The 13,340-nt window shown below is 44.5% G+C and overlaps 1 protein-coding gene across 1 annotated transcript; it reads left to right on the forward strand.

The window, feature by feature from the left end:
* The first annotated feature begins 1,122 nt into the window (after positions 1 to 1,122).
* On the forward strand, positions 1,123 to 12,527 carry LOC137016458 (galactose-specific lectin nattectin-like). Its single transcript, XM_067380800.1, has 7 exons — positions 1,123 to 1,215; positions 2,714 to 2,795; positions 3,135 to 3,173; positions 10,754 to 10,833; positions 11,366 to 11,500; positions 11,977 to 12,085; positions 12,369 to 12,527. The coding sequence occupies exons 2-7, from the start codon at positions 2,738 to 2,740 to the stop codon at positions 12,437 to 12,439; spliced, it is 492 nt and encodes a 163-aa protein (XP_067236901.1). The 5' UTR covers positions 1,123 to 1,215; positions 2,714 to 2,737; the 3' UTR covers positions 12,440 to 12,527.
* Positions 12,528 to 13,340: the final 813 nt, after the last annotated feature.

The raw sequence follows: 13,340 nt of genomic DNA on the forward strand, positions 1-13,340 counted from the left end.
AGCCATATAAAGATGTTTGAACGCTGCTTAGAAAGTACCTGCAACACTTAAAATTGTGTTAATGTAGAAACAAATGTGTTTGACTTGACTCAGCATGAGATGAGCAAAAGTTGTGAAAGTTAAGTTCCTGAATTTAATGTTTTGTAACCAACAACAGAGCTTATCGAGAGGATACAGGGAGAAAATGTGTTGAAATCACCAGCAGAGATGAGATAGACGAAGACTACAGTGAAGAAGAGCAAGAGTGCTAGAAGAAGACAGAAAATGGGTAAAAAAATAATAACCCAACAAATTTTAGAGAGTTGAAGGTGCATATTAGTGTGTAAATGGTGCTGCGGCTGCTTCATTGACAGCTTTTGTACCTTCTTCAGAGACCTCAGTTTGTCCTACTTTAAACCAAAAGCCTTAGTGTAGCTTCATCAGATGAGAAATACAATTTAGATGAACTTTATGCATCAGCATTATTTCAGTGGCTGACATTCATGTGAACATTTACTTTATGAAACCACAGATGAATCTGAAATCTGATCATTTGCACTTCTTCTCTTCAACCTTTGTGCAGTTTTAATCGGATTCACTTTCCATTTATCATTTTACTAAAGTTTCAACACTGTCCTCATGAAAACCCTCAAATGAAATTACTAGCAAGGGCATGTACCAAACAGGAAGTTTGGCTGTTTTATAGAAATACCTTTGCATATTGACGTTGTAAGCGTCAATGCCACAGTCAACTTAGAATACCACAAAAGTTTAATAATCATGTTATCAAAATCTCCTGGAGGCGTTAAAAACTGCATGTCATGTTTGCAATTGGTTCAAGCCACATTTATGCCATATAATATTACATTTTATATTAACAATTAGTTAATAGTCATATGCCTCAACAAGTAAAATCATTACACAATGATACCTTTGCAAATCATTAGATAATGGTTAAAGTAGACAACTGAAAGATGAAATACATGGCTTTGAACAATTGTGGTAATTACTTCTGTGGTGTTTTTTCTGAGAGTCATGTGATTTAGAGACATCTCAGTAACATGCAGATCCTTTCTGATTGGCTGACACTCATCTTACGTAACATGAGTACACTTATTTAAACCCACAATGTAGTGGAAAAATAATACATCAAAAGAGTTCAAGAAAACAAGACACATCTCTGATATACTATCCAGCAGAAACACTCAGTTTGCCGTTCGGAGCACATTTCCTGAGGTTTGACTTTTCTACATTTACATTTATTTCACTTTTAGCCGACTAAAACCCATTTAGTCATTTTTGATTCATGGGATGTTCTGGGAATATTAGTTCTGTTGGAACATTCCCAGAACAGAGCTTAGATTTATTTTCTTATTTGGTTAATCAGAATGTAGATTATGTTTTATGTTGTAAGGCGAATTAATGATTCTAAAATGCTCAATGCAGAAGCGCTTAACATGTTTAAATGCATTCAACAGTAGCTAATGTTGGAGGATACACCTCAGTGATGATGCGAACAGATGAGTCCAGAACATGATTATTTTGGGGCAAAACCGTATAATTTAAAGTTTTGTATTGTAATAATTATAGTTCATAATTGTTCATAATTTTACACACTGTAAACACGGTAAAATTAATTTCATTAACTGATATAATGTTAATTTACAAATGTATTGAAGTACTAATATCTGTTTTGTACATTTTATAATACACTGACAACAACCAATCACAGTAGTGATGAGAGTCACGTGATGAATCAAAGCTCATCACAAGCAGTTTTTCCACAAACTGAGAAGAACGATAATAATATATAGAAGGTGTCATTCACACAAACACTAAACACCATCATGGTAACAGACATGAAATTAAAAAAAAATTCAATAAACTTTAATTTTACAACATTAGATGTAACATAAAACCCTAATGTACATAACTGATTAGAAAAAATTACGAAAAACTAATTAGAAACAGTTATTTCAACGCAAATACATCAAATGTGAAGTGTCACGCAGGGAATTGTGGGAATGTCAATTTACGTTTTTTCACTGTAAATTATACAATGACTTGTTATTTTCCACTTCCAAAAACTGTAAATTTAACAGTATTTTACCGTAAAATTACATTAAATGCACTGTTAGATCTATTACAGTTATGCACTGTATATAGTACAGAAACATTTGGTAAACCAATTAATTATTTTTAACTGTAGCATTTTTACAGTCTTTTACCATAAAAATCATTGTCATTTTTTACAGTGAATATTCAAAAGACAGCTGAAAACTCATCTCTTTCGTGAACACTTAACCTCATATTAAAAAATAAATAAATAAATAAATATTCTTTTATTTCCTTTAATCCCTCCCTATTCTGGTTTATGCTACTCTAAGCAATGTCTGAAACTTGTATTATGAGCACTTCATGTGTTTATTTGTCTCTTCATGATGAATTGCTTGTTGTATTCTTCACTTGTAAGTCACTGTGGATAAAAGTGTCTGGCAAATGAATAATTTTATAACTGAAGAGGGTCAAGTACATACTATATAACATTGTTTATACAGGAAGTGTGAACATGAGCAGGTGCTGATAAACAAACTGTCCTCCACTATAAAAAAAGAGAAACCGAGGCTTTACAACACAACAACATTGATACCGGTCTACTGAACTGGTTCATGTCACAAAAATACAAAATTTTTTAATAATTATTTCTGTATAATTGTGTTTTAAATCTATGCAGAGTTCCAGTGTTCTCTGAGAAACGATGGCGTTGTGGACTGTCTATCTGTCTCTCGGTCTTCTGGTTGCTTTGAATGCTTCAGGTAAAACTATTATTCCACGTCTCACTTCATAACTGTTATTTTAACATTTATTTTAACACTGTAATGACTGATCAGAAGCAGGAATGATCTAATACAGTATGTGCACCTGAGTTTGTTACTGAATTATTATGATAATATTAAGACAATAAAACAACAATAATTAAATCATTATATCAGCAAAATTTATTGATTCTTATGAATGTATTTATATGATTAATTTTGACAATAATATACAACACCAAATATGGCTGTTAATTTGCACTATATATTTATCAGTAGTTGTAGTAGCACTACTGCTAGCAGTTCTGTTTTAAAAATGTGTATTTCTTTCTTTTTAAGTGGAAACGCATCCTGTTGAAAAGAATAAACATTGCAACAGTAAGTCTTCTCTTGTCTTCTTCTCTTGTCAGTGTGTATGTCTAGTACAGTACAAAAGTCCAAAACTTGTGCATTTCTCCACCTTAACAAGTGAGTGTAACACCTGATGATCATGTTCTCCAGCATGCTTTGTTTCTCTCTTGTATGCGCGGTGAATCACAGGGAAGGCGCAAGCCTTTTCTCATTCGAGTTGCCAGATCTTGATAGAAAAATCAGCGAACAAAAATAAGCCCATAATAAACCGAAATAAATCCAAATGCTTTATGCTGAAAATAAGACCAAATATCGCGATTCATGTCTGCTCACTTTAATAACTCAAAATAAAATAAAATAAAATAGAGAAAAGTTGCTCCGGCTGCTTTGACGTGTGTCTGGTGTGGGAGTGGCACAGGTTAGCTGTCACAAGAGCAAGAAAGAAAGAGATGGAGCAGCTGAATCTCCAACCTCTGGAGAATCGCCTGTTTTAAACAAACACCGAACAGAGGGGAGTCTGCTGGAGAAAAGAGAACGCAACAGAGCTCGTAATAAAACAAGAATAAACATTAGCTCAGCTTTAGATGACGAGAACGTCTCGGTTACGTATGTAACCCTCGTTCCCTGAAGGAGGGAACGGAGACGTACATCAGTAGTGACCGACGAATTGGGATATCGCTTAGAGAGCCCTATCATCTTCGTGTAAACTAAAACAAGCCAATGGAATTGGCGTGCGATATTTGCATAATGCGCACCGCCCCCGTCAGGTGTATATAAATAGGAAGCAGATGCAATCGCACTCTGTTTTTCGCTGAGGAGACAACTGGTGTCCGCGCTACAGCGAGGGTACAGAAACTGTGGCGACGGGACGTACGTCTCCGTTCCCTCCTTCAGGGAACAAGGGTTACATACGTAACCGAGACGTTCCCTTTCAGTCGGTCACGTTCGACGTACGTCAGTAGTGACCGACGAATTGGGATCCCAACTAAAGCGCCACAGTTACGAAACCCCTTCCAGTGCCCAGCGCAAGCTCAGCCGCCCATAGCACTGGCTGGCGGTGAAGGGGGCAAGCTTACACCGAGAGAGTCTACTGCTGTCTAACCACTACCCACTAAGTAAACTAGACACACTGGGGAAGCGAACCCGTAAGGGACGCTGCGGAGACCACTACCTACCCAATGGGGGAGGAGTTTACGTGGGAAATACACACATGGACTGGCCCGGGGGGCAGTACGCATATGGAGTCCCTGGGATGGCTCCACCTGGGTAGGGGGAGACTCATCTGACAGGTGACTCCAGAGCTGGCTCTGCTAAGGGAAAGACACGGACTCGGCCCGTAGGGAGTTTTAAACCGTGGAAAATACACATATGGGACCGCTCACGTAGAGGGGTCACGACATATGGGCCCCAGCCAACAGACAGCGTCAGCGACGGATGTAGGCCTGGCATCAGACACTCCGTAATGTCCGAGCCGAAGGGGGAGGCGGAGGAACTCGACAGGGTTCGCCAAGCGGGGAACACGACTGGAGTGAAAGTATGCACGTATCCGGCCAGTGGCGGGAATGGCATTGCAAGCCGACACTTAGAGTGGGTACAACACGTCTACCGACTAGTGGATGCGAGTACACGTGAGGATACCGGCTCTACACGTAGGCTATGAAACCTAGCGAACGTGTTAGGTGTCGCCCAGCCCGCAGCTGTACAGATATCTGTCAGCGAGGCGCCATGAGCCAGCGCCCAGGAAGAGGCCACCCCTCTGGTGGAGTGGGCTCTCAACCCGAGCGGGCAAGGCACGCCCTGGGATTCGTACGCCAAGGCGATGGCATCCACTATCCAGTGGGCCATCCTCTGCTTGGAGACAGCCTTTCCCTTCTGCTGGCCTCCGTAACAGATGAAGAGCTGATCTGAGGTCCTGAAGCTTCGCGTTCTGTTCACGTAAACGCGCAGAGCGCGGACGGGACAGAGCAAAGCTAGGGCTGGGTCTGCCTCCTCCGAGGGCAGCGCTTGCAGGTTCACTACCTGATCTCTGAAGGGAGTGGTAGGAACCTTGGGCACGTATCCAGGCCGGGGTCTCAGGATGACGTGAGAATCACCGGGCCCGAATTCTAGGCACGTTTCGTCGACCGAAAATGCATGCAGATCCCCTACCCTCTTCAGGGAAGCCAATGCAACCAGAAGAACCGTCTTAAGAGACATTAGTTTCAGGTCGACTGATTGCAAAGGTTCAAAGGGATGACCCCGGAGAGCTGTGAGAACCAGGGTCAAATCCCAAGAGGGTACGGAGGAAGGGCAAGGAGGATTGAGTCTCCTGGCCCCCCTCAGGAATCTGACGATCAGATCGTGTTTCCCCAGGGACTTACCCTCAACTGCATGGTGATGTGCGGCAATAGCGGCAACATACACCTTGAGGGTGGAGGGAGACAGCCTTCGCTCCAACCCATCTTGCAGAAAGGAAAGCACGGATCCGACCGAACATGATCGGGGGTCCTCTCGGCGAGAGGCGCACCATTTGACGAACAGGTTCCACTTCAACGCATAGAGATTCCTAGTGGAAGGAGCTCTAGCGGAAGTGATGGTGTCTACGACCGCTTGCGGGAGATCACTCAGAACCTCCGCATCCCGTCCAGGGACCACACGTAGAGGTTCCACAGATCGGGACGCGGGTGCCACAGGGTGCCCCGTCTCTGAGTCAGGGGGTCCTTCCTCAGAGGAATCGGCCAGGGAGGTGCTGTCGCGAGGAGAATGAGGTCTGAGAACCAGGTCCGAGTGGGCCAGTACGGAGCCACTAACAGAACCTGCTCCCCGTTCTCCCTGACCTTGCACATGAGTTGTGCGAGAAGGCTCACTGGGGAAAACGCATGTTTGCGCAGACCCGGGGGCCAGCTGTGTGCCAGGGCATCCGTGCCGAGCGTGCCGCCGGTCAGGGAACAAAACCACTGGCAGAGGGCAGTTTCCGGGGAGGCAAACAGGACTACCTGGGCCTCGCCGAAACGCTGCCAAATCAGCTGGACCGCCTGGGGGTGGAGCCGCCACTCGCCCGCAAGTAGATGCTGCCGTGACAGCTCGTCAGCTGCACGGTTGAGCACACCTGAGACACGAGTGGCCCGAAGGGACTTCAGATCCTTCTGACTCCACAACAAGAGATGGCGGGCGAGTTGCGACATGCGACGGAAGCGTAGACCACCTTGACGGTTGGTGTACGCAACGGCCGCAGTGCTTTGTGAGCGGACTAGAACGTGCTTGCCTGACAACAGCTTCTTGAAGCGGGCCAGCGCAAGACGAACCGCTAGCAACTCGAGGCAATTGGTATGCCAATGCAGCTGAGGCCCCGTCCAAAGACCTGTCACTGCATGCCCGTTGTACGTGGCCCCCCATCCCGTGGCAGAGACATCTGTGGAGACCACAGCGTGCCTGGACACTCGTTCGAGGGGTACTCCGGCCCACAGGAACGAAGGGTCCAACCACCGGACAAGGGTGCGACGGCAGCTCGGTGTCACGGGGACACGGAGCGTGCCGCACTGCCACGCCCATCTCGGGACCCGGCCGCGGAGCCAGTGTTGAAGCGGTCTCATATGAAGCAATCCAAGCGGCGTTACCACGGCTGCAGATGCCATATGCCCCAGGAGCCTCTGAAAATCTTTCAGTGGAGCCGCTGTCCTGCACTTGAGCGAGCTCAGGCAGTTCAACACCGACTGGACGCGCACCTCGGTGAGACGCGCAGTCCGTGCGACGAGTCTAGCTCGAGACCGAGACAAGAGATCCTCTACCCGGGGGCGAGTTTGCTCTTGTCCCAGTTGACCTGAACACCCAACCGGCTGGGAGCTACAACCATGTCGGGTAGGACTTTGTACTGACATGCCCGACCCTCGAACGCAGACCGACCTAGGAAGGGTCTGTGTCGAGGCAGAATCGAGACATGAAAGTACGCGTCCTTCAGGTCTATTGCTGCAAACCAATCCTGGGGACGGTCCGGACGGCTTGGGGGCGGCCCGGAGTGGGGTCGGACTCTGCGAGGCAGCAGTGTGCATGGGAGACAGTGCACGGGACGCGGTCTGCACCATCACACTGCCACCTGCTGGCGAATGGGGAGGGAGCTGTCAGCGGCGAGGCGGAGCCTGGCACACTGGCAGACACCCCTTGTTGTGACCTGGAGTTTGAGGAAATTGCTCTTTTTGTGAAAAAGTGGGTACCGCTGGACTCCGGAGAGCCAGCGGCGGTGGACAGACAAACACAAATTCCCCCCGGCCCTCCTCCGGGGGTGGGAGAGATGGTGGAAAACTCTCCCGAAGAGCAAGATCCTTCCCCTCCAGGTTGCCCGTCTCAGTGCCGTGTTTTGCTCTTATGTTTACCACCGTGCTTAGCGGAGACGGGCTGGGCACCACGCCCGCGACCGGCACCCTGCTGTCTGGCTGGTGTAGGCTGCTGCTTTGCCGTCTTAGCAGGGGCGGAGGACGATGCAGGCGGGCGCCCTCGGCGACGAGCGGGCTGAGGCTGAGCCACGGGCGGCTGGGTGGAGGCAGCAGCGGACCGCCGTGGCATGACGTGACTGATAGCCTCAGCCTGCTTCTATGCAGCGGAGAACTGATGGGCGAAGCTCTCCACCGCGTCGCCGAATAGGCCGACCAGGGACATGGGGGAATTTAGGAACCTCTGCTTATCGGCATCCCGCATGTCCGCCAGGGTCAGCCAGAGATGGCGTTGCTGGACTACCAAGGTAGACATCGCATGACCAACAGCGCGTGCTGTCACCTTCGTCGCCCGGAGGGAGAGGTCGGTGGCAGCGCGCAGCTCCCCCAGCAGCTGTTGGTCAGGACCTTCCTGGGGCATTTCTGACAGCGCTTTTGCCTGGTAGACCTGCAAAAGCGCCATCGCATGCAGGACAGAGGCAGCCTGCCCACAGGAACTGTAAGCTTTCTCAGTCAGACCGGCTGAGAATTTACAGGCCCGGGACGGGAGACGCGGCTCACCACGCCAGCCAGCGGCCATTGGACACAGTTGCATCGCAACAGACCGCTCGACTGGCGGGATCCTCGAACGAACACTATACGGTGTTTGCCAAGACCTGGTCACCTCGTCATGCACTTCCGGGAAGAAAGGCATTGGGGCGGGATGCTGGGTTTGGCCAGCGCGACCCCCCCCCCCAAGTACCAATCATCCAACCGAGATGGGCCGGGACAGGGTGGAGGGTTCCACTCGAGCCCGACACACAAGGCGGCCCAGGAAAGCACAGCCGTCAACTCGGGATCCGACTCGGACCGCGCTGCCGCCCTCCGGGTCTTCCCCCGAGGACTCTGGCTCACCTTCCGATGCTGTGATCGACATCTGATCCGCTGCCGGCGCACCAAAGGTAACGGCTGGACAGTCCGTAGAGGGCCCAGCGGAAACCAACGGCGGCAGGATGGGTTGCGGTGCTGCTGAGGCGGCAGGGGCCCGAGGAGCGTTTCCGCTCGGCGGGGAAGCCCTGACCGTTATCCTCAGGTCGCCCTTCCTATACAGCGCCGTACCGTCATTCCGGTTCCCGGGGCCGGAAAACGGTCGAACGCGGCATAGGAGAGGGGACTCCCGCTTCCTGAGACTTCAGGAAGGAGAGCCTCGACCTCAGCACCGCGATGGTCATGTTCCCGCAATGGGAACATGAACCATCCACAAACGCTGCTTCAGCGTGCTGAACGCCCAAACACGAGATGCAGGGATTGTGCCCATCAGCAGGGACCAGGGAACGACCGCACCCAGTAACGCACAGACGAAATGACATACTGTCAGGGTTCGTCTGTAAAGCTCTTTTAGAAGGGGAAGTCAACTCACTCGTGCTGAAGCACCCAGGGAGCGACGCGATGTGTCAGGTACACCTCTCCCTGACACACCGAGGAACCGGCCCAAATCGCTACCTCACACACACTCTTTGTGTTGCTGTGAAAACAGCAGTTTAGAGCTTATAGCTCAGCTCCCCGGACACTCGCGACCTCGTTGCACGTGCCCTCTTCACCAGCACCGAAGCTCGCTGCAGATCCTCTTCTGAGGCAGTGTTTTAGAACAAAAAACACACGAAGAAAAGAGTCTTCTAAATAGGACACCAGTGAATGGCTCCGAAGCGAAAGACAGAGTGCGATTGCATCTGCTTCCTATTTATATACACCTGACGGGGGCGGTGCGCATTATGCAAATATCGCACGCCAATTCCATTGGCTTGTTTTAGTTTACACGAAGATGATAGGGCTCTCTAAGCGATATCCCAATTCGTCGGTCACTACTGACGTACGTCGAACGTGACCGACTGAAAGGGAACTGATGGATCTGAAATGTTGTAAAAGCGACACAGTGATTAAGGAATTTTTGAGGTATTTAATTCCAGGACCAGATAGACTGCCATATGTAGTATTGGGATGGGAGAAACAAAGCTTTTCAAAGCTTCAAATCAATTGAACCAATTGCTTTGCAAAAAAATTACTGTTTCAAAGCATTGGAAACACCACACACTGGTGACACCTGCTGGTCAAAACAGTGTAAATGCAACAAAACTCATGCCAAACATTATTAAAAACAGCTTTTAAAAATCCATTGCATATGTTTTATTGGAAGTATAATCTATCAGATGCAATAATCATCTAATACCATTAAATATTAAGTGTCTGTTTAATGTGGATATTTATTAATTAGGATATTTATAGGCAGTTTTAGGTGCTGTGGTTAGTGTGCCTTTCTGCAGGAGTTTCTCTGCCTGCGAGATGGAGCGATTGGTCCTTTTCCGAGGAAGAGTCTTAGGTGGGATTTTCAAACAAAGTTTAACTTAAGACGATGGGTGAAGACAAACTGATGAAGAAGAGTGAGCACTGAGGCGCTCGCATTGGTTTTATATAGAAAAACACAACTACACCACTCCAGGTTGCACTGGCCAATAGCCAGCGTGAATTCTGAAGCGGGAAAAAGCTTCTTTGTCTTGTTTTATGGCCTAATTTTCATAGTTTATGGAGGTGTCCGAATTGGTAAGCTTTCCTCCAAAAGACTTTAAAACTGGAATAAAATTTTACAGTAACTTAACATACAAAGTGGGGTCAGACAATTGGAGAGGAACATTTTGAATCCAAGAAGTCTATGTTTGGAAAACATTAAAGCCGCAATACATTTTTATCCACTTGAAAATAAACATATTAGGTTACATGGATACACCTTTGGGAATAAATTGGATACATTTCTGGAATTTAACTCATGAGTTAGAGAGACCTTCTATGTTTCTGTGTGTGTGTATTGGGTTGTCTGGGGGCCAATTGCTCTTTCTGGCCCAACAGGAGGTAAATCTAGTTACAACCTTTGAAGCTCCTATGAGGTTACTAGAGTGTTAGTGGTTACTCTCTCTGGTGTAATAAAATGTGACAAAAGGGAATATTGTGCCAGACCTGTTGGAAAATCTAGAGTTGACCTGATCATTGTGATTCACTCCGGATGTTACACAAAACATGACCAAAACAATGTTGCATGCCTTTTTGTTTTTTAACCGGTAAAGGGACAAAAGTTACATAGTGTGAAAATAATAACAAAGTTATTAATTTAATTACATGAAGGTCATTAATGGTTAAAACATAATAACAAACAAAACTTCCATTTTACAGCCTGTCGGGAAGGATGGTCTGCCTTTGGATGCAGATGCTTCAAGTTTTTCAATATCCCTCAAACATGGTCTAGAGCTGAGGTATGATACATTCATATATATAAAAAAAAAAAAAAAAAAAAAAAAAAAAAATATATATATAAGAATATTCTTGGATTAACTCTGTAAACATCTGTGACACCTGTCAGTTATCACAGGAAAGGCATTTCAACTTGTTCCTCAGGTTAAAAACATAAAATATATGTTAACAGTAAAGAAATGACAGTGGAGCTCCAGGATGTGAACAAACATCACTGTGATAATACTAAAACATTATAATGATCTGAAAATACAGACACAACACATTTCATGTTATCATGAGAGGATCACTTAAAAACTTTATCTATGTGAAGTTATATCTAATCTATATACAGTATAACCAGAACCTTTTCTAGAAAAGTAGTCCCATCTCAAATGGCAGATTTTATATTTCACAGGTAAAATAATAAACAAAAAATGAACAGCACAGTGAGTAAACATTATTTCGATGATAACTGAAGGCATGTCACAGATTTTGGAATATTCATTTAAAATAACATGTTCTTTGTGTTTGCTCATGTCTCTGCCTCTACAGAAATTCTGTTTGTACTATAATGGGAACCTTGCTTCTGTACACAGCCATGATGAGTACATGTTCATACAGAGGATGATTAGACAAACAACTCATGCCACACCATATACCTGGATCGGAGGCCATGATGCTCCTGAGGTGTGCAATAATTTTTTTATCATGCCTTTTGTGTTACTGGGTATTTACACTTTTTTGTGTAATGCATAGATTGTGAAACATTTTTTCAAACACATGAGCATAGATGTGTTTTTATCATTTATTTTTGGTCCTCAGAACAGTTAGTTTAGTGCATTGGCAGCCATGTGATGGTCACCACTCACCATGATGATGTTATACTCCAGTGTCTGTATTGTGAAACTTGATGTGAAATAGTGTGGCTGATAGAGATAACTGAGTGATTTAACACTTTCTTACATAGTTTTACATATTCTTTACTGATACCCTTTCTGTGAAACAATTTCTGTTCAGATTTCTGACTGTTTCTGATTATTTCTGTTTAACAGAAACAGAACCCTTCACAAGGGTTAGGGTTCATGAGGAATCATCTTTTAGATAAATTTAAGCTATGTAAGCTGCATGTGGACATAAACATTTTTTTTCTGTTCTTTTCACAGGAGGGAATATGGCTCTGGAGTGATGGAACCCAAATGAACTATCAAATATGGTCTCCTGGAGAACCCAATAACGAAAGCAATGAGCACTGCCTTGAGATGAACTCTGTCCGTAAGTAACTTCTGTTAATGCTCATGAAATAACATGATAAATGATCCATCAATCTGAATTGTGTTAGACCATCCATCAGAAGATTAATAGATACTGCTTTGTGTCAAATTTTCATAAGATAGAGAATAAAAGAATGAACATTCATCACATTCATGTTGCTGATTGTTTTCTAACAAGTACTAATATTTCTGTCTACTATACTAAAAAAAAAAAAATCTTTTTTTTTTTTTTTTTATAAAACACAAGTAAAAACAACTGGGGTTTTTTTTCTGTCTTTCAACAGATGGCAACTGGAATGATCACAAATGTCATGAAAAGAAGCCCTTTGTGTGTGCGTACCGAACCAGCATGTGAAGAATCAGTGTAGAAGAAACAAGCTACTTTGATTCATTTACTTTCCATTAGAAATGTTCAATGGAGGCTAATAAATCTGCTAAAAAGGTTAATTTTGCTTGTCTGATTTGTGTGTGTGTAGGTGTGTGTGTGTGTGTGTGTGTGTGTGTGTGTGTGTGTGTGTGTGTGTGTGTGTGTGTGTGTGTGTGTGTGTGTGTGAATGATAAGTTAATGACTCAGTGACACCTGTTAAACATCATTTTATAATTTGGGTATCATTTTCTCTCTTTTCACACTAACAAGTTGAAAATGAAAATGGCTACAAAAATGGCTATAAAATAAACAAACAAATATAATAAATAATTCATTTATATAGCGCTTTTCACAAATACATATTGTTTCTAATCAGCTTCACAGTGACAATAGGAAAATTATTTTCAAGCTAAAGTTGGTTTTTGAATGAATCACTTCCGTTGTAAAAATGGTTAATTATGACTTTAGGGGCCGCTAAAAAGACACCTTTCCTACTGAAAACAGAAACTGAATACCTTTAATGCATTCTTGCAGTTTATATACGTGTTTAATCTATAGATTTGCATGTTTAGTTAGTCACCAAATATATTTATGAAACTCTTATTTTGTCTCTCCACCAGGTCATTATCCTGTACCTTCATTACATGTCAAGTATTTACCCCACATAAGCTAAAAATGATCCTAAATCAAGTAGTCTATATGACATTTTTCATATGCTGCAACTTTCCCCAATTCTGTAACAGGGGCAGAGATATGATTGACAGCTTACCCACCTTGTCAGATCCAGGGAAATACATTATTATTATTTTTAATGTTACAATTTTCTAACGTTTAATAATTCTTCAATAATTATTTTAAATGTGTTTTGTCATGCATTAGAACTCTATTT

This window comes from Chanodichthys erythropterus, chromosome 3 (assembly GCF_024489055.1).
Source record: "Chanodichthys erythropterus isolate Z2021 chromosome 3, ASM2448905v1, whole genome shotgun sequence".
NCBI lineage: Eukaryota > Metazoa > Chordata > Actinopteri > Cypriniformes > Xenocyprididae > Chanodichthys > Chanodichthys erythropterus.